This window comes from Vipera ursinii, assembly GCF_947247035.1.
Source record: "Vipera ursinii genome assembly, chromosome: 2".
Taxonomy (NCBI): Eukaryota; Metazoa; Chordata; class Lepidosauria; order Squamata; family Viperidae; genus Vipera; species Vipera ursinii.
In genome coordinates, this window is record NC_139513.1 from 221,729,391 (window position 1) to 221,749,610 (window position 20,220).

At 40.6% G+C, this 20,220-nt stretch overlaps 1 protein-coding gene across 2 annotated transcripts in view; it reads left to right on the forward strand.

Annotated features, from left to right (window-relative positions):
• The window catches only part of PTPRD (protein tyrosine phosphatase receptor type D), a gene marked incomplete at its 5' end in the record, with an annotated part of 318,231 nt that overhangs the window by 143,492 nt on the left and 154,519 nt on the right, over positions 1-20,220 (forward strand). For both annotated transcript variants that reach the window (XM_083352519.1, XM_083352520.1), the window contains 3 exons: positions 3,272-3,853; positions 16,884-17,017; positions 19,768-19,912. In XM_083352519.1, the coding sequence (XP_083208645.1) occupies positions 3,272-3,853; positions 16,884-17,017; positions 19,768-19,912 (861 nt within the window). The remainder of the gene's footprint in view (positions 1-3,271; positions 3,854-16,883; positions 17,018-19,767; positions 19,913-20,220) is intronic.

Genomic DNA, 20,220 nt, shown 5'->3' on the forward strand with positions numbered 1-20,220 from the left:
CTACCAGTGTCTCAATCGAAATATTTTATTTGAAGGTGTTTAAAATAAGGCCCAAGTTACTTCTGTAAATTAAAATTACTTCCTTGCCAGCAGATTACAAGAATAGCTGATATAAGTTCCAAAAATAGGTGGGAAAAGGGTCAAAGAGGAGCCAAATTATATATATCCATTCCTAGCCAGTTAGAAAGAATCTATAATGTTGCCAGAAGTCTAGGCCAGACTGAATGAAATAGAAAGTAGCCCCAACTTAGCTAGCAAAAACCTGGCCATGTTGGTTAATTAGGTCTTTTTCTGATTGCTGCTCTGCCCAAGGTTGAATGTCTCTGCTGGGTTTTTGTGAGAAATAGATACAATAATGAATAAATGGGAAAGGAGAAGAACCTGGTTACTTGCCTTAATTCCTTTCAGGCTGCAGCCTGATGAAAAAAGACGAGCTGGTTGCAAAGAAACAGTCAAATCCCATAGTCCTATTTATGAATGCTTGGTCACTTGCTACATCCTATATGAACATCCTGTATGAACATGCTGACATATCAGGTATTATAATGACCTGGTACTTTTAATTAGAGTTATTCTTAGGTATGTTGAGTGTCTGCCTTGTTTTTTATGAACCTGCCCAGGCAGACCCTCAACATGCTTAGGCCAAACCCTGATTGAAAGAGATCCAAATAATCAATTTCATCCTGATATAGGATATCTGCAGCTGCAAGACCACCATTTTTTAATCACCTTATTTAGAAACAGAAGATTACAGATATTATAATGACCTTCTGGATCCCATGAAGGCTTTTTCTCAGGACTGCCTCCATTAATCAAGCAGGATTGCATCTCTGACTTACAGTAAGCAGATATTAATAAATATGGGATCAGTCTTGTCCTGGCTTGGAGAGCAAAGTTCAAATAAACAAGTGGTGAACTTCACATCCCCAATATCCTGTCCACTTGGTCTTAATGTACAAACTTAAAATAAAAAGATCTCTACAACAGGAAAGCCGTTTCCAAGATTACTGGTCTAGAACTTACCCGTAAAATATAGCAGAAGCTTATATCCAATACGTGGTGGTTCTTCTCCTGTGTGGCCACCAGCTTGTGGAATGCACAGTGCAGTGTGGTTTTAATACATTTTTGCATCACTTAGAAAAATAGCAAAAGGCCATCTTTTTCACCAGACCTTTAATTGTTGGTTGAAGTTTGTTGAATGGTATTGATTTATGTTTTTTTCTTATTTTATTTTGTTCCTGTGTTTTATCCTTTGCATTTTAATTATTATAAACGTTATAAACTTATTATAATAAATATAAAATATAATAATTATAAACTTAATTGATGTATAAAACAATAAGTACTGAAAATCTGAAGTATGGAAATTACACAATTAGAATCTAGGAAAAACAAGAGCCAAAACATAAATCAGAATTGTAAAAATACAAAAAAATATTCCATGATAACAAAAACTATCCACATGGAGGGAAGTTTTAGGCCCAGCACTCTTTAACATCTTCATCAGTGATTTGGATGAGGGGATAGATGGGGAACTCAGCAAATTTGCAGACCACACCAAGCTGGCAGGAACAGCCAACACTTCAGAAGATAGGCTTAAGATACAGAAAGACCTCGACAGACTTGAGCATTGGACCCTATCTAACAAAATGAAATCCACTTGTGAAAAAAGTAAGGTTCTACATTTAGGCAACAAAAATCAAATGCACAGTATAGGTGGTACCTCCCTCAATAGTAATAACTGAGAGGGATCTTGGAGTCCTAGTGGACAATCACTTAAATATGAGCCAGCAGTGTGCTGCAGCTGCCAAAAAACCCAACGCAGTTGTAGACTGCATTAACAGAGAGATAGAATCAAGATCATATGACATGTTAATCCCACTTTATAAATGCCCGGTAAGGCCACACTTAGAACACTGCATCCAGTTTTGGTCACCACGATGTAAGAAAGATGTTGAGACTCTAGAAAGTGTGCAGAGAAGACCAATAAAGATGATCAGGGACATGAGTCTAAAACATACAAAGAATGATTGCTGGAATTGGGTATGTCTAATGAAAAGAAGGATTAGGGGTGAGATGATAGCAGTGTTCTAATATCTCAGGGGTTGCCATAAAGAAGAGGGAGTCAGGTTATTCTCCAAAGCACCTGAAGGCAGGACAAGAAGCAATAGATGGAAACTAATCAAGGAGAGAAGCAACCTAGAATTAAGAAAAATTTCCTGACACAATTAATTAAAACAACTTGCCTCCAGAGGTTGTGAATGCTTCAACCCTGGAAGTTTTTAAGAAGGCTTTGGGGTTTCCTGCCTGAGCAGGGGGTTGGACTAGAAGACCTCCAAGTTTCCTTCCAACTTCTATTCTATTCTATTCTATTCTATTCTATTCTATTCTATTCTATTCTATTCTATTCTATTCTATTCTATTCTATTCTATTCTATTCTATTCTATTCTATTCTATCCTATCCTATCCTATCCTATCCTATCCTATCCTATCCTATGAACAAATATTTTGACTATTAATATATACATGTTTTCACTCTTGTGGGGTTTTCCAGATTCTACTATCTCAGTTTGTTCAGTAACCTATTGGGATCCTCCTCAGCCAGTTTTAAGGGTTTTTCCTATAGTTCAGCCATATATTCACAATTAGAACTATGCATTCTTTGAAACAGCAAGATATTCTGAAAGGGCTTTTTACTTTCAATAGTGAAAATAGATTCATGCTAGTTGCATTTAATATCCATTGAAATTAATGGCACATTTTAATTATGATCTTAGTTTTGTTTATTTATTCAAGTAGGAACTAAGTTTTATTTATTTATTCAAGTAGGAACTAAGTGTAACTAAATTAAAACCTGACTTTTTCCCATTCCCTCCTGTTCACTGATGTCCTACCTCATCTTCTCTATTATATGCTCCTCTCCTATAAAATTTGGTATATGAGGCTTGTTAAAACACATTTAAACATGGGTTTTAAGATTAGAAAAGTTTAATGTTTTTCTTTCGGGCAAATATTGATAAATACTTAATATTTTAAGGTTTATCACTTTGCAGAATGATATGGGTGGCATAAATATTAAACAGACAAATAAATATTTTTGTTTCTTATATATTTTAATAGATATGTTCTATTCTCCAAATAACCATGGATTTCCTTATTTTATGCTTCTGTTCTATATATATATATATATATATATATATATATATATATATATATATATATATATATGTGTGTGTGTTTTGTTGAATAAATTTTATTATATTTTTCTAGCATTGCCCAAACCTCCAGGAACTCCTGTTGTGACCGAAAGCACAGCAACAAGCATTACTTTGACCTGGGATTCTGGAAATCCTGAGCCAGTGTCTTACTACATAATCCAGCATAAACCTAAGAATTCTGAGGAACTATATAAAGAAATTGATGGAGTAGCCACAACAAGATACAGTGTTGCTGGCTTAAGCCCATATTCCGAATATGAGTTCAGAGTGGTTGCTGTGAATAACATAGGAAGGGGTCCACCCAGTGAACCTGTGACAACACGGACCTCAGAGCAAGCACCATCTAGTGCACCACGTAATGTACAAGCTCGTATGTTGAGCTCAACCACCATCTTAGTGCAGTGGGAAGAACCTGAGGAACCAAATGGTCAAATACAAGGCTACAGAGTGTATTATACTATGGATCCTTCCCAACATGTCAACAGCTGGTTAAAGCATAATGTGGCTGATAGCCATATCACCACCATTGGGAATCTTGTACCACAGAAAACTTATTCAGTGAAAGTACTTGCTTTTACCTCAGTTGGAGATGGACCACTTTCCAGTGATATACAAGTCATCACTCAGACCGGAGGTAAGAGGGAATTTATGGTATCTCTTCCAATCAGTTTTGCTATGGGTTGAGAATTATTCTAGGCAATACGATTAAAGATGGTTATACTGGGAATCTGCCAGCTAGGCTGCAAGAAAGGGTCAAGCAGGGACCCAGCTTGGAGTTGTTGCACAGCTGCAAGCAGCCTCTAAGCTTGATCTCTCCCAAGATGAAGATTATCTGGACATTCTCAAGGGAAGGCAAGGAGTCTGGGGAGATACTTATAACTTAGGTAGAAGTTAATAAATTTATTTATTTTAGGGTGGCTCTGGTTGCTTGTGCCTGACAGGTTGGCAGCTCTTTGTACTGATCAAATCCACCAAATTAATTATTATTTTATGAATGTAAATCTAATGAAGACATGTCAAACTTGTGAGTCACGTGACGTCGCATGACATATCGAAGCTTTTTCTCCATTGCCAGCAATGGGGTGGGCGCGGTTTCCTGATGATGCATCCAGTTCGTGGGCCAGCAGTTTGACACCCCTGATATAATGCATTCTTCTGAATTTTTTCCAAATGTTTGCAGTGCAGAGTTTTTATGTTCCTAATAGTTTTTCTGAAACATTGGTCTTGCATTTATGTTGTTTTTAGAAGGTTTTCTGAATAAATTGTTGCCATGATTATATTCACTTCTTTTAATTTGTTAATCTTGTCTCTAGTGTTGGTCTTGTTTTACCTTTGCACATATTTTCAAATAAGAACATACTTTAAAGTGACCTTTTATTTTGTTTTGTTATTTTTGTCTTTTCCACCATAATTATGTAGCGGCATGTTGAAATTTTCCTCTTTTGAGGAATTTCTTTGTTTCATTCCTTTAACTGAATAATGTAAGATAAATAAGCAATGCAATGAAAATATAGATCATATTCCTCAAACCTTGTAATAAACAGCACTTTTAAACACATTCTATGTTTGATTTCCCCTTCATGGATTACTGCCTTTGTATTATATCTGTAAACAGTTAAAAGTTATATGTAATTACTCGTTAAACCGTATACGTGAGGAAAACCAAATCTGACAGGAGAACACGCGGGAACTTTGACAGCTGTCAAAGTTCCCCGCACAGCGCAGGCGCAACCACTGACAGCTCGCGGCTGTCAAAACACTGAGCCATGCGGAAGCCTGAACTGTCAAGAACAGACGACGCGGATTGGTCCGGATAGACGCGGCGCCAAAATGGACGTTCCTGATTGGCCCTCACTGACAGCTGCCGGCTATAAAAGCCGGGCGAGTTATTCTGTCTTGTCTTGCTCTAAATAAACCTTTAAGTTAACTAGCCTGTCGTCCCGAGTGGTCCTTCGGCTACTTCACTGGCGACGAGGGTGGGATCGCTCCAGAGCTGAAGTCACGGCCGCGGAAGAGAGTTCCCGGCCAGAGCTGTCACGGGAAGTTTTAACTTCCAACGGAGCGAGACCCAGGACCGGACGACATGGCAAACTTCGGCCGCGTGAGGGAATTCGACACCCGACATCCTGAAAGGTGGCAATCACACCTGGGTCAGGTCGAGGGATTCCTCCTTGTCAGCAAAATCACCGATGACCGAGCCAAGGCCGCGGCGCTGCTCTACATCAGCGGACCCCCCGTCTACGACGCTGCCGTGGGGCTGTTCAGCCCGGTACCCATCACCGAGGTATCCTACGCGGACCTGGTGGACTAGCTGACGAAGCATTACATGCCAGCCCGATCCGAACTGTACTGGCGGGTTCAATTCGCCCAGAAGAAGCAACGTCCAGACGAACCCGCAAACGATTTCATCGCTGGGGTCCGACACGCCGCGCGGAACTGCCACTTCCCCGACCTAGAAAACCGCATCAGAGACCAGGTGGTGATCGGCCTGAGGGACGAACGCTTACAGAAGAAGCTGACATCCAAGACCGACATGAGCCTGGCAGAGTTGACCAGAGAAATCATGGCCTACGAGTACAACCACAAGAAGAAGCCGACTACCACGACCCCAGAGAGCCCAGCGACCGTCTTCCAAGAGAGTGCAACCCTCAGCGACAGCGAAGAGTCGGTGGATTTCACCGACGGAGAAGCCCTGCAGCGCCGAATGGAACGCAGACAACCGAGGAGAAGCGACACTTCGGATCGCCGAAGGTCTAGGAACCCCCCTCCGCCACCGCCGCGTTACGAGCAACGGGCCGCCTGCGCCAGCTGCGGGGGCAACCATGCCCGAGCAAGCTGCCGGTTCAGAAATGCTAAGTGCCATAATTGTGGGAAGACCGGCCACATCAAACCGGTGTGCCGCAGCAAGGGCCGGGACAACATCAATGAGTTGGAGACAAACTCCCCAGGTAGGCCAGCTACCCAGGCCAACAGAGGAAAAACGCCAGGGGCCCTGGTAGAAACAATTGACAGGGTAAACAGCCTAAGCTCTAAGGTTAGGATCAGGGTAAAAATTCAGGGGGTGCCCTGCCTCATGGAAGTGGATTCAGGGTCAGCAGTCTCCTTAATTTCATTTAAAACATATCAAGAAATCTGTCAACAAGGCAAGGAAAAAATTCCTCTGAGGCAAACCCAGGTCCACCTAGCAGACTTCCAGAAAACCCCTATTCCTCTGGAAGGGAGGGCTAAGGTGGAAGTAGAGTACAAGTCTTTCAAGGGTCCCCTAGAAGTGCTGGTAACGCCGGGAAATCGCACCAACCTGATAGGGCTGAATTGGTTCGGGCCGTTAGGGATCGCCATAACGGGGGTAAATACTGTACAATCACCCAGCCTCGAAGCCGTTTGCAATAAGTATGCAGACGTCTTCGATGGCACTTTAGGAAAATACACTGGTCCCCCCATCTCTTTACAATTAAACCCAGCAATCCAACCCATAAAGATAAGAGCTAGGAGAGTGCCCTTTGCCCTTAAAGAAAAAAATGAAAGGGAACTAGAGTGCCTCGTAGGGCTCGGGGTGCTTGAACCTACGGAGGGGGGAAGCTGGGAGACCCCAATAGTCACCCCGGTTAAACCTAACGGGGAGATAAGATTATGCGCGGACTATAAGGCGACCCTCAACCTAGCTCTCAGCCCCCATGCTTACCCGGTGCCAGCGGTAAGGGACGTTTTTGCTTCCATCCGCTCCGGCGCCATTTTCGCTAAGCTTGATCTCACGCAGGCGTATTTGCAACTGCCTGTCACAAATGACACCGCGGAAGCCCAGACAATTGTCACCCACCGCGGTGCCTTTAAAGTAAAAAGGCTACAATTCGGCATATCAGCAGCCCCGGGTATCTTCCAGGGTATCATGGAGAAAACCCTGAAAGGAATACCCGGGGTCTGCCCCTACTTCGACGATGTTCTCATCGCCGGAGAAAATGAAGAAAATTTAGCTAACAGACTGTCAGCTGTGCTGAGCCGGCTCAGAGAAGCCGGCCTCAAGCTTAAGCGGGAAAAGTGCTCCATTGGAGTCACATCCACAGAGTTCCTAGGGTACAAAATAAACGGCCAAGGTATCCACCCCACCACAGACAAACTAAGGGCTATTCAAACAGCACCAAGCCCAAGGAATAAACAAGAACTACAAGCCTTTTTAGGTTTATTAAATTTTTATCATGTCTTCATTCCCCACAAAGCCACTATCGCAGAGCCTCTGCATAGACTCCTAGATAAGGGAACTGCCTGGTCCTGGACCAAAATTCAGGAAAATAGCTTCCAATCACTAAAAAAGATTATTTGCAATAGTTCAACGATCACCCTTTTCCGAGAAGATACACCAATATGCATCACTTGCGATGCATCTCCCTATGGAATTGGGGCAGTATTAAGTCATTTATACAAGGATGGCACCCAAAGACCCATAGCCTTTTATTCACGCACTCTGTCAAAAGCAGAAAGGAATTACGCACAAATAGACAGAGAAGCCCTAGCAATAGTCGCAGGGGTTAAAAAATTTCATGACTACCTTTATGGGAGACCCTTCACTATATACACAGATCACAAACCCCTATTAGGGATATTCACTTGGAATAAAATAACACCTCAGATTCTCTCACCGAGAATACTACGGTGGTCCACATTCTTATCTGCCTATTCTTATCAGTTAATCCATAAACCAGGGAAGGAATTAGGACACGCAGACTGCCTCAGCAGACTGCCAATTCCAACCAAGGACCCAGACCCAGCCCCAGCTGGAATGATCCTAGCAATTTCGCAACTTCCAGACTGTCCCCTCTCTGCTAAGATTATAGCAAACAACTCAGCTAGGGACAAAATACTTAGCAGAATTCTCAGGTGGGCCACAACAGGGTGGCCAGCAAAAAACCCACACCCCCAATTCCAGCCATACTTTAACAGGAAAAATGAAATATCTTCACATAGGGGATGCCTGCTATGGGGAAATCGAGTCATAATACCAAATAAAGACACAAATCAAACGTTAGACATCTTACACGAAGGACACCCGGGCATTGTCAAGATGAAAGCTATGGCCAGAAGTTATGTTTGGTGGCCTGGCATAGATAAGGAAATAGAAAAATATGTTGGAGGGTGCTATACCTGTCAAGCAACCCGGAACGAACCCCCCCAGGCACCAATTCACAAATGGGAAACGACAAAAAACCCATGGTCACGCATACATTTAGACTTTGCAGGACCTATCCAGGGACAGAGTTTCCTAATTGTAGTGGACAGTTATTCTAAATGGTTAGAAGTCACTCCCCTTAGGAAAACAACGTCTGGAGCCACTATACAAGCCCTAAGGAAAATATTCGCCACACACGGCCTCCCAGACACCATAGTTTCAGACAATGGCCCTCAATTCACCTCTCGTGAATTTCAGATATTCGCTATGAAGAATTGTATTAGGCTGGTCACGTCTGCGCCCTTCCACCCATCGACAAACGGGATGGCCGAAATTATGGTACGCTCCACAAAAGAAGCTCTAAAAAAATTCGTCAAAGGGAACTGGCAACGACGACTCAGCCAATTCCTAATGTCACAACACGCAACTCCATGCACAACAACGGGCAAATCACCAGCAGAACTAAGATGGGGGAGGAGGCTAATAACGCGGCTTGACAGATTCCATCCTGACACATACCCGGAAGAAAACGAACAAACCCCCCCCAACCGCACACTCAAACCAGGGCAAATGATATGGGCACGATCATACTCAGATAAAAACAAATGGGTCCAAGGAACAGTGCTAAAACAGACAGGACCCATTTCTTATCTAATATCCACACAAACTCACGGCAACCTACGCCGCCATATCGACCAACTCAGACCCAGACAACCACCACACACCCCAGAACCCCATCCGACGGAACTCAACCTGCAACCCCCTCCAGAAATACTGCCGCTGCCAAACCAAGAGGAAGAGGAGCAAAGAGACGCACCACCGGCAGATCCAGACATCGCCCCACTTCCACGTCGTTCCTATAGGAACCGAAGGGCCCCCGCCTACCTAAAGGACTACCAGTGGGCAGGTTCCAACGACCGAGAGGGAGGGAACGCTCCAGGGGAGGGGTAAGGGGTGTATTATATCTGTAAACAGTTAAAAGTTATATGTAATTACTCGTTAAACCGTATACGTGAGGAAAACCAAATCTGACAGGAGAACACGCGGGAACTTTGACAGCTGTCAAAGTTCCCCGCACAGCGCAGGCGCAACCACTGACAGCTCGCGGCTGTCAAAACACTGAGCCATGCGGAAGCCTGAACTGTCAAGAACAGACGACGCGGATTGGTCCGGATAGACGCGGCGCCAAAATGGACGTTCCTGATTGGCCCTCACTGACAGCTGCCGGCTATAAAAGCCGGGCGAGTTATTCTGTCTTGTCTTGCTCTAAATAAACCTTTAAGTTAACTAGCCTGTCGTCCCGAGTGGTCCTTCGGCTACTTCAGCCTTGTTGTGGCGAAGGGGCTTGCGTAATTCAGTGAAGCTATGAGCTATGCCATGGAGGGCCACCCAAGACGGACAGGTCATAGCAGAGAGTTCTGACAAAACGTGATCCACTGGAGAAGGAAATGGCAACCAACTCCAGTATCTTTGCCATGAAAAACCTATGGACAGTACCAAAAGGCAAAACGATATGACGCTGGAATATGAGCCCCTCAGGTCGGAAGGCATCCAATATGCTACTTGGGAAGAGCAGAGGGCTAGTACTAGTAGCGTCAGAAAGAATGAAGCGACTGGGCCAAAGCCGAAAGGAGGCTCAGCTGTGGATGTATCTGGTGGTGAAAGGAAAGTCCGATGCTGTAAATATTTTTTATCCATAGGAACCTGGAATGTAAGATCCATGAATCAAGGAAAGCTGGACGTAGTCAAACAAGAGATGACAAGACTGAACTTCGACATCTTAGGAATCAGTGAACTAAAATGGACAGGAATGAGTGAATTTAATTCAGATGACCATTAGGTATACTACTGCGGGCAAGAATCCCTCAGAAGAAATGGAGTAGCCTTCATAGTCAATAAAAGAATAGGAAAAGCAATGCTGGAATACAATCCCCAAAATGACAGAATGATCTCAGTTCGAATCCAAGGCAAACCATTCAATATCACAGTAGTCCAAGTCTATGCCCCAACCACTGGTGCTGAAGAGGATGAAATTGACCAGTTCTGTGAAGCCCTACAGCACCTTATAGAACTAACACCAAAAAATGATGTCCTGTGCTCTATACAGTCAGTAAAAACAAGACCAGGAGCTGACTGTGGCTCAGACCATGAGCTTCTCATTGCAAAGTTTAAGCTTAAACTGAAGAAAAGTAGGGGAAAGCACTAGGCCACTCAGGTATGAATTAAATCATATCCCTGTTGAATATACAGTAGAGGTAACAGATTTAAGGAATTAGATCTGATAAGAATGCCTGAAGAACTATGGACAGAGGTTGTCAACATTGTACAAGAGGTAGCAATTAAAACCATCCCAAAGAAAAAGAAATGCAAGAAAGCAAAATGGCTGTCTGAGGAAGCTTTGCAAATAGCTGAGGAAAGAAGGGAAGTTAAAGGCAAGGGAGAAAAAGAAAGATACTCCCAATTGAATGCAGAATTCCAGAGAATAGCTAGAAGTGATAAGAATGCCTTCTTAAATGAACAGTGCAAACAAATAGAAGAAAACAATAGAATAGGGAGGACCAGAGATCTCTTCAAGAAAATTGGAGAGATGAAGGGAATGTTTCATGCAAAAATGAGCATGATAAAGGATCAAAATGGTAGGGACCTAACAGAGGCAGAAGAGATTAAGAAGAGGTGGCAAAATTACACAGAAGAACTATACAAGAATGAGCTTAACCTCCCTGATAACCACGATGAGGTTGTCACTGACCTCGAGCCAGACATCCTAGAATGTGAAGTCAGGTGGGCCTTAGAAAAACTGAGCGACAACAAAGCTAGTGGAGGTGACAGTATTCCAGCTGAGCTATTCAAAATCTTAAAAGACGATGCAGTAAAAGTGCTACACTCAATTTGCCAGCAAATTTGGAAAACTCAACAGTGGCCACAGGATTGGAAAAGATCAGTTTACATTCCAATTCGAAAGAAAGGCAGTGCCAAAGAATGTTCAAACTATCGCACCATTGCACTCATTTTATAGGCTAGTAAAGTTATGCTTAAAATCCTACAAGCTAGACTCCAGCAGTATGTGGATCGAGAACTACCAGAAGTACAGGCAGGATTTCGAAGAGGCAGAGGAACTAGAGACCAAATTGCCAAGATACGTTGGATCATGGAGAAATCTAGGGAGTTCCAGAAAAAACATCTACTTCTGCTTCATTGACTATGCTAAAGCCTTTGATTGTGTGGATCACATCAAACTGTGGCAAGTTCTTAAAGAGATGGGAGTACCAGACCGTATCATTTGTCTCTTGAGAAACCTATATGCAGGTCAAGAAGCAACAGTGAGAACTGGAAATGGAACCACTGATTGGTTCAAAATTGAGAAATGAGTCCAGCAAGGCTGTATACTGTCGGCCTGCCTATTTAACTTATATGCAGAGCACATCATGAAAAGGGAGGGGTACATGAATCACAAGTTGGAATTAAGATTGCTGGGAGAAATATGAACAACCTAAGATATGCAGATGATAGCACTCTAATGGCAGAAAGTGAAGAACTAAAGAGCCTCTTGTTGCGGGTGAAGAAGGAGAGTGCAAAAGTTGGCTTGAAACTTAACATTAAGAAAACCAAGATCATGGCATCCGGCCCTCTCAATTCCTGGCAAATAGATGGGGAAGAAATGGAGATAGTGACAGATTTTATTTTCCTGGGCTCCAAGATCACTGCAGATGGGGACTGTAGCCAAGAAATTAAAAGACGCTTGCTCCTGGGGAGGAAAGCCATGGGAAATCTAGACAGCACACTAAAAAGCAGAGACATCACCCTGTCAACAAAGTGCATATAGTCAAGGCTATGGTCTTCCCAGTTTCAATGTATGGCAGTGAAATTTGGACCATAAGAAAGGCTGAGTGCCAAAGAATTGAGGCCTTTGAACTATGGTGCTGGAGAAGACTCCTGTGAGACCCTTGGACTGCAAGGCGATCAAACCAGTCAGTCCTAGAGGAGATCAACCCCGACTGCTCTTTAGAAGGCCAGATCATGAAATTGAAGCTCAAATACTTTGTCCACCTAATGAGAAGGAAGGACTCACTGGAGAAGAGCCTAATGCTGGGAAAGATTGAGGGCAATAGAAGAAGGGGACGACAGAGAATGAGGTGGCTGGATGGAGTCACTGAAGCAGTAGGCATGAGCTTAAAAGGACTCCAGAAGATGGTAGAGGACAGGAAGGCCTGGAGGAACATTGTCCATGTGGTTGCGATGGGTCGGACATGACTTCGCAGCTAACAGCAACAACAAATGTATGATTTTCCAGGTTACAACAATTATATACATAATTTTATTTGAAGAAAAAAAATAATGTTTTGATTAGTACAGCATACATTGTGAAGAATTTATCATACTGCCTAACTCCAAGAAACTCAGGGAAGGAAAAAAAACACAGAAGAAAATCAGCCAATCAGCAAAATACTGTGGTTAAGGTCCTATATTATAAGTAGTCTTATAAAGCTGTATATTATATGTTCATAAAAAACCAAAAATTCAATAAATTTAGTTCAAACACTCCTCCTGACAGCTGAGATCTATCAGAACTTATTCCATGGCATGAAACTTTTTCAAGAATTAAGTTGCAGCACTGGCCAATGGTCTTTTATGTATAAAATTTGCTACATGTTTTTTGTAAAGATAAATGGAACAAATTATAAAAATCTACCCTGAATTATAACTTAAAAGGAAAACTGGAATAAACTGTTTTATACTTTGTATGCAACTCTGTCAGTAATTGTCAAGACAGACACATGATATAGTAACAAATGCTGGAAATGCCATGACGCCATTTTACCATATGTAGCAGACATGAAGAAGAAAAAAATAACCCTTCCCCCCCTCCCCGAAAAGGGGAAAAAAATATGGGATTATTTAGAAATAAAACCACAATTCAAAATTAGGCATAATGCCAAGCGATCTCAATGAAAAATACCACAATTAATTAAGACATTTACTAAGAAACATGTTCACAACTGTGGAAATAAATTTTTCACAGAATTGAAAAAGAGAGATATTATTGATTATATCAGATTGGGAACCTAGGTTTGGAGAATATTCAGGAATGGCAAAATTAATAACAGAAATTCCTAACAGAAATTTGACCAAATTTAAGAAGAATATATTTCATATTATTCAACAAGGGAAATGTAGCATTTAATATGTGATTTTTAAGGGGGGAAAGAATTGATCAGAGAACTTAAATCAGGAATACGTGAACATTTTAATTGTTCATAAATATTGTATATCAATATGAGTATAGCAAAGAAAAAGTTAGAAAATATTTACCTATAATATTTTAGTAGTTCTTACTCCCTTTTTTATCCTATCATTTAATAACAAAGTAGTAGAGATTTTGCCACTTATTTCAGAGATTAAAAAAATCTTTAAAATCCTTTTTATAATTGTTAAAAATAATCTATTTTCTATTTAATCTTTCAAAAATTTGTAAAGAGGTTAATGTTCACTGAATAACTACAGTTTTTGTTACTTTCTTAGAATCTTTTCATCAATTTCTTCTTTTTGCTTGTTGATTTTCTTTATATTCGTATTTCCTTAATAAAAATAAAACTAATTCCTTAATTTAAAAAGTTTCTACATATTTTTTTAAAAATAGCCAGTAGGAAATTGGGATTCCAAAACCATTAAAATTATTGCTCCACAATAAAAACAGTTTCTCATCTGCTCCGTTATGCTAAATTGTAAAGTAAAAAATAATTACTTTGCATAGGCCAATCCAAAAATACTTGTTTCTTGGTTTTATTTTTATTTTTTACAAGCTAGGTATTACAATTTACAAAGAAAGGAAAAAGAAACAATACTAATTCAAGTTGAAGTTTAAAACAATATTTAAAATAGATGGTATAGATAATAAAAAGCTCAAAATAAGGTGTCATATACAAGCGGATATCTAATAAATCTAAAATATTACATGACTAACATATTTTAATACACTATTAAAAGCTTAAAATACTATAAAATAGTCCATACACAATTGTAGGCAAAATATATCTCTACTGAACTTTAAAGTTATTTGGTTAACACAGTTGATGTCCGTAATGTAAACACCTTTATAACCATAGGTAAAGGTAAAGGTTCCCCCGCACGTGCGTGCTAGTCGTTTCCGACTCTAGGGGGCAGTGCTCATCTCCGTTTCAAAGCCGAAGAGCCAGCGCTTGTCCAAGGACATCTCCGTGGTCATGTGGCCGGCATGACTAGATGCCAAACGCGCACGGAATGCTGTTACCTTCCCACCGTAGTGGTCTCTATTTTTCTACTTGCATTTTTACATGCTTTCGAACTGCTAGGTTGGCAGAAGCTGGGACAAGTAACAGGCACTCACTCTGTTACGTGGCACTCGGGATTCAACCCGCCAAACTGCCGACCTTCTGATCGACAAGCTCAGCGACCTTGGAGAAGCTAGTGGCCATTACAAACAAAATTGGTATTAGCCCTAAAAGTAGGCCTCATCAGCAAAGAAATTCTACATAAACAGTAATGAAAGTTAAAGAATGGACAGCATTTTTCCTTTCTCCCTCCTATACCCAAGACAATTAAGGTGGAGTCACTTTAAACTTCTTTCAAATGTTTTCTTCCTATCTTTAGCTGACATCCTATTTTGAAACTTAGATTGCATAGTTTCTCCAAGTCATCATGCTAATTGTTACAACAGATGGAATTTTAACCCAGATCACCCAACTGATTGGTTACTTTATATTAAATGAATTAGGTCTTGCAAACAAATTGGCTTCCGTTTGAATTTCTTTTCATTTCATTTTTTTTCAACAATTAATGTATTATAACTGACCATACTTTTCCTTTTTAAACATGCAAATTACTTCTCTGCTGATCTGTTGAATGTCCATTCACACACATATACACCCTTCCAGCCATTTTGTTTTAGGAAACAAACATACTTTATTCCATTCTAAAAAAAATAGGTTGCATTGATCAATCAATGGAATAGTTTTTGTCTTCTTGTCCCTGTCTTCCAGATAGTTAAAAAAAACACCTCTGGAGCAGAAAGTAGAGTAAGGAAATTCATTTACATAAATCTTATTATATCTCATATATAAATTCAGTCACATAAAATAGGGGTACCAAAAAAAATGATCTGAAAGAAGCTACTGTGTTCATTCAGTAAGTGCTTCCTTCCCAAGTAAAACTATGCCAGGAAGGTCAATTCTAATCAGGAATATAGTGCAAAAGAAAAAGTTACTCCCCTCAGCCATGCCACAGTCCCAGTGTTGATTCCTTCTAATAGCTACTAAATATATATATACTTTTAAGAACTGCAACTCTTGTAACTTCATTTTAAACTTAATCAGTGATATAATGGTGTATTGATATAAAAAAACCCTATTATATGCTTTTTAAAATCTACTTGGCTGTAAGATCAGAAGAAAAAAATGTTAAATATTCCAGCTTTTTTTTCTGGATATAGATATGAGGTCTAAAATGTGTTATGGTTTGGTTAACAATTAAAGCAAATACATTTGCTTCTTAGGGTTTGTAAAATTACACATTTCAGAATGAAGTGTTAATGTACATAATTATTGTCATTATGAAAATCTGCTATACAGTTTTTACATTTTCAAATGCCTGGAGAGATGTTAGCAGTAGGTTAGGGTGCTCCTAGGAAATGATTGGCAGATAAAAAGAGTTCACAATTAAGGTGATATTAAAACAGAAACCAATTCCCCTGATTAGGGTTACAGTAGCTAGCACAACCATGCCTTTGCCATTACCTCAAGTGAGAGTTTACATAGCTAGAAAGCTGATATTCTAGCTATGTAAATCCAGATGATTATTATGCTTGTCATCTAGATTAGAGAAATGTTTGTCAACCTCTACAACTTTAAAATGTGTGGATTTCCACAATTCTCTAGGCAGCATAAATAGATAATCAACCCATTTTGACAGATAAATACAGGTAGTCCTCAACTTGCAACTGTTCATTTGGTGACTGTTCAAAGTTACAACAACACTGAAAAATGTGACTTATGACCGTTTTTCAAATTACGACCTTTGCAGCATCCCTATGATCATGTGATCAAAATTTGGATGCTTCAGAACTGGTTCATATTTATGACCGTTGGTGTGTTCAAGGTCATGTGATTAGCTTTTGTGACCTTCTGACAAACAAAGTCAATGGGGAAGACAGATTCACTAACTGATCAACTGCAGTGACTCAATTAACAACTGTGGCAAGAAGGGTCATAAAATAGGGCAAAACTCACTTAGCAAATGTCTTTACTTAACCGACATTTTGGGCTCAATTGTGTTCGGAAGTCAAGGACTACCTGTAATGATACTTTGATAGTACAAAGAACAGGCATGAAAACCACAGTGATGAAGAAGAGCTGGCTGTAGGAAGTGAGGTATTTTAAAAGTGTAGTCTATATAAATTATACAGATATAAGCAGAGTCCTTGAAGGGTTTGGGTTTTTTGAGTAAATGCTCTTATGTGCTCTTCTTTCAGTCCCAGGACAACCACTAAACTTCAAAGCTGAACCTGAATCTGAAACAAGCATATTACTTTCTTGGACCCCTCCACGCTCTGATACAATTTCCAATTATGATCTTGTTTACAAGGATGGAGAACATGGTGAAGAGGTAAATCATTATTTTTCACGTTGGAAAACATTTTGCAACTATTGCAAAGTCTTCAAAGTTGCACTTGCATTCTTTTACAATTTGCATAAATTATAATAGTAAACCATTATCCTCTTTATCCTGAATTCAAAACAACAAAATACAACTTTACTGTAGATCTCTCTGCTTTGTTTTTTTCTCCTTTTCAATCATATTTAATTCTTGGAGACAGCCTGGGGAAATCCATGCAATTTTTTGGTAAAGGTTTTTGAGAAGTGATTTGCCACTGCCTGTAGTGTACTATCATGGCATCATTGTTTCTTGGCACTACCACACAATTTTCCTCAAGTATTATCTGATAGAAAGGGACGCGGTGGCTCAGTGGGTTAGGACGCTGAACTTGTCGATCAGATGGTCGGCAGTTTGGCGGGTCGAATCCCGAGTGCCACGTAGCAGAGTGAGCGCCTATTACTCATCCCAGCTTCTGCCAACCTAGCAGTTCGAAAACACGTAAAAATGCAAGTAGAAAAATAGGGACCACTACGGTGGGAAGGTAACAGCACTCTGTGCGCCTTTGGCATCTAGTCATGCCGGCCACATGACCACGGAGACGTCCTCGGACAAGCGCTGGCTCTTTGGCTTTGAAACGGAGATGAGCACCGGCCCCTAGAGTCGGAAACAACTAGCACACATGTGCAGGGGAACCTTTACCTTTATATTATCTGATAAAATGTAATGGTAACTCTAACACAGCTGTTAAATTTCTTATGTTACGGGTTATATTGTATACAGGTCACCCTTACTGCTTTGGACAGTGACAGTTTGCAGCTAAATAGGAATCACAAAAAGTAATTTTGTAGCTAAACCCTGCATTTGCAGCCTTCACAGGTCTGAAAATCAAAGGAAAGCTAAAGTAAGATCGTAAGCACAGTCGCATGATTTTTCACTTAGTGACTGCTTTGCTTAAGGACTGAGTTTCCAGTCCCATTTATGTCACTAAACGAAGATTTTATGTAGCAGATATAAATACCATGGCAATAAATACTTTGAATGATTTATGTTATTTTTATACACATTTGAACATATGTATAGAGTTGCATATTGATATTGTATGCTGACATAGACATGATGATAATGATAATGATGATAATTATTTAGAAGGCTGCCCAACTCCCAAAGGATTCTGGATGTGTTACATAATGAAAAAAGAAGAATGCCCTCCCACAGTTGAAAACATGTATGCTGGGGGGAAACACTAAAACTCAATAACTGGGCTTACAAACAGTCTACCTATGTGTGAGAGCAAAGGACATTTTTAAAGATTTGCAGAATTCTTGTAAGGTGTGACCATGTGAATATTCAGCAGGAAGCTGTTCCAAAGGACAGGTGTTACCACATTGTACACATGCCTCCAGGGTTCCACCAAATGACTCTGTTTAATGCAGGAGACCTGGAGTGTCCCCATTCTTATAATCTTACTAGGCAAACAGAAAACACTAGAGACAGTCAGTTATTGAAACAACCAGCCCATGTGCCATAAACTAGGGCATGGATAACCATCTGAAACTTCTCCCATTTTCCAGGAATAGGCACAACTAGGGCAGAAGTTGAACCTATACAAAGACTCTGGTCACAGCTGTCACCTGATCCTCAAGCAGGAGCTGTAAGGAGAATCCCATAGCTCCCTAGTTTCAAATGGGGATGTAACAGTTCATTCAAGACCAAAGGTGACCAATTCCTAAATCTAGGGGATCACAGCAACTTGATTTTAGCAGGGTTTTGCCTCTATCTTTTCCTTTCCATCCCAACAGCTTCCAGATATATATATTAAAAGCATGTGGACACAAACCAGGAAACCACAAGTTCTAGTCCTGCCTTAGGCATAAAGCTGATTGGATGCCCTTGGGGCAATGACACATTCTCCGCCATAGGAAGAAGGCAGTGGCAAACCATTTGCAATATCTTGCCAAGAAAATTACAGAGTCTAGTCTAGTCTCTCTCTCTCATTCATATATATATATATATATATATATATATATATATATATATATATATATATATATATATATATATATATATATATATATATATATATATATATACACACACACACACACACACACACACACACACACACACACATACATACATACATATAGGTATAGATATGTGTATATATGTATATGTGTGTCTGTATTCACTCACACGCATATGTAAGTTTGTGTGTATGAATTTATTTCTAAGAAGGGCAGTCCTGCCGGCTCCTTAGCAGCCGGGGAGTGCGCGTGTGTGCAGGACTGCCCTGCCAGCTCCCGCCCGACGCCGGACGGCTCCGCCGATGCTGCCTCAAGATGGAAGAGCGTGAGGCGCCTGCCATGGCTCCCCGAGGACTCCTTAGGAGCCGGGGAGCGCGCACGTGCGCAGGACTGCCCTGCCAGCTCCCGCCAGACGCCACCCTGCCCTGCTTCCTCCACAGTGAGAGGGGAGGGCGTGCCTTCCCGGGCTCGCTGATTTTCCGGCGTATAAGACGAAAAATCTTGAAAATCATCTCAAAAGTTGGGGGGTCGTCTTATACGCCCAGTCATCTTATACGCCGGAAAATACGGTAATATGGTTTTCAAGCATGGAGTTGTAGCTACATATAGTAGTTTTGGTAATGTTCAGTTTCTGTTGTAAAATACTTAATATTATGCTTGAATATTAGAAAAAGTGTGATTGGAATCACAAATTAGTATAAATTTATTCTCCCTTTTTTGTTATTTACCATTCAGCAGAGAATTTCTATTGATCCAGCTACATCTTATCACTTGCAAGGCCTAAAACCAAATAGCTTATACTACTTTCGTTTGGCTGCACGATCTCCACAAGGTCTTGGTGCATCAACAACAGAAATTTCTGCTAGAACAATGCAGTCAAGTAGGTGCCTCTCCTTGATTTCTTAATTTCCCTTACATTTCTTCTAGTTGACAAGCACAGAAGGTGTGGTTATTACATTATTACATTGCAAAGAAGTCTAAGCATGCAAAATAAGGGCCTCTCACCTTGTTCACCATAATCTCTGGTAACATGTGGAGGTTTGCTCTATAGGTTCCAAAAAGGAACATCCACAGATAATTGCAGGACCAAAGAAAAATATATTTTACCAGTGATACTTTTTTTACAGCAATAGCTATAGCACTTAGACTTATATACTACTTCACAGTGCTTTACAGCCCTCTCTAAGC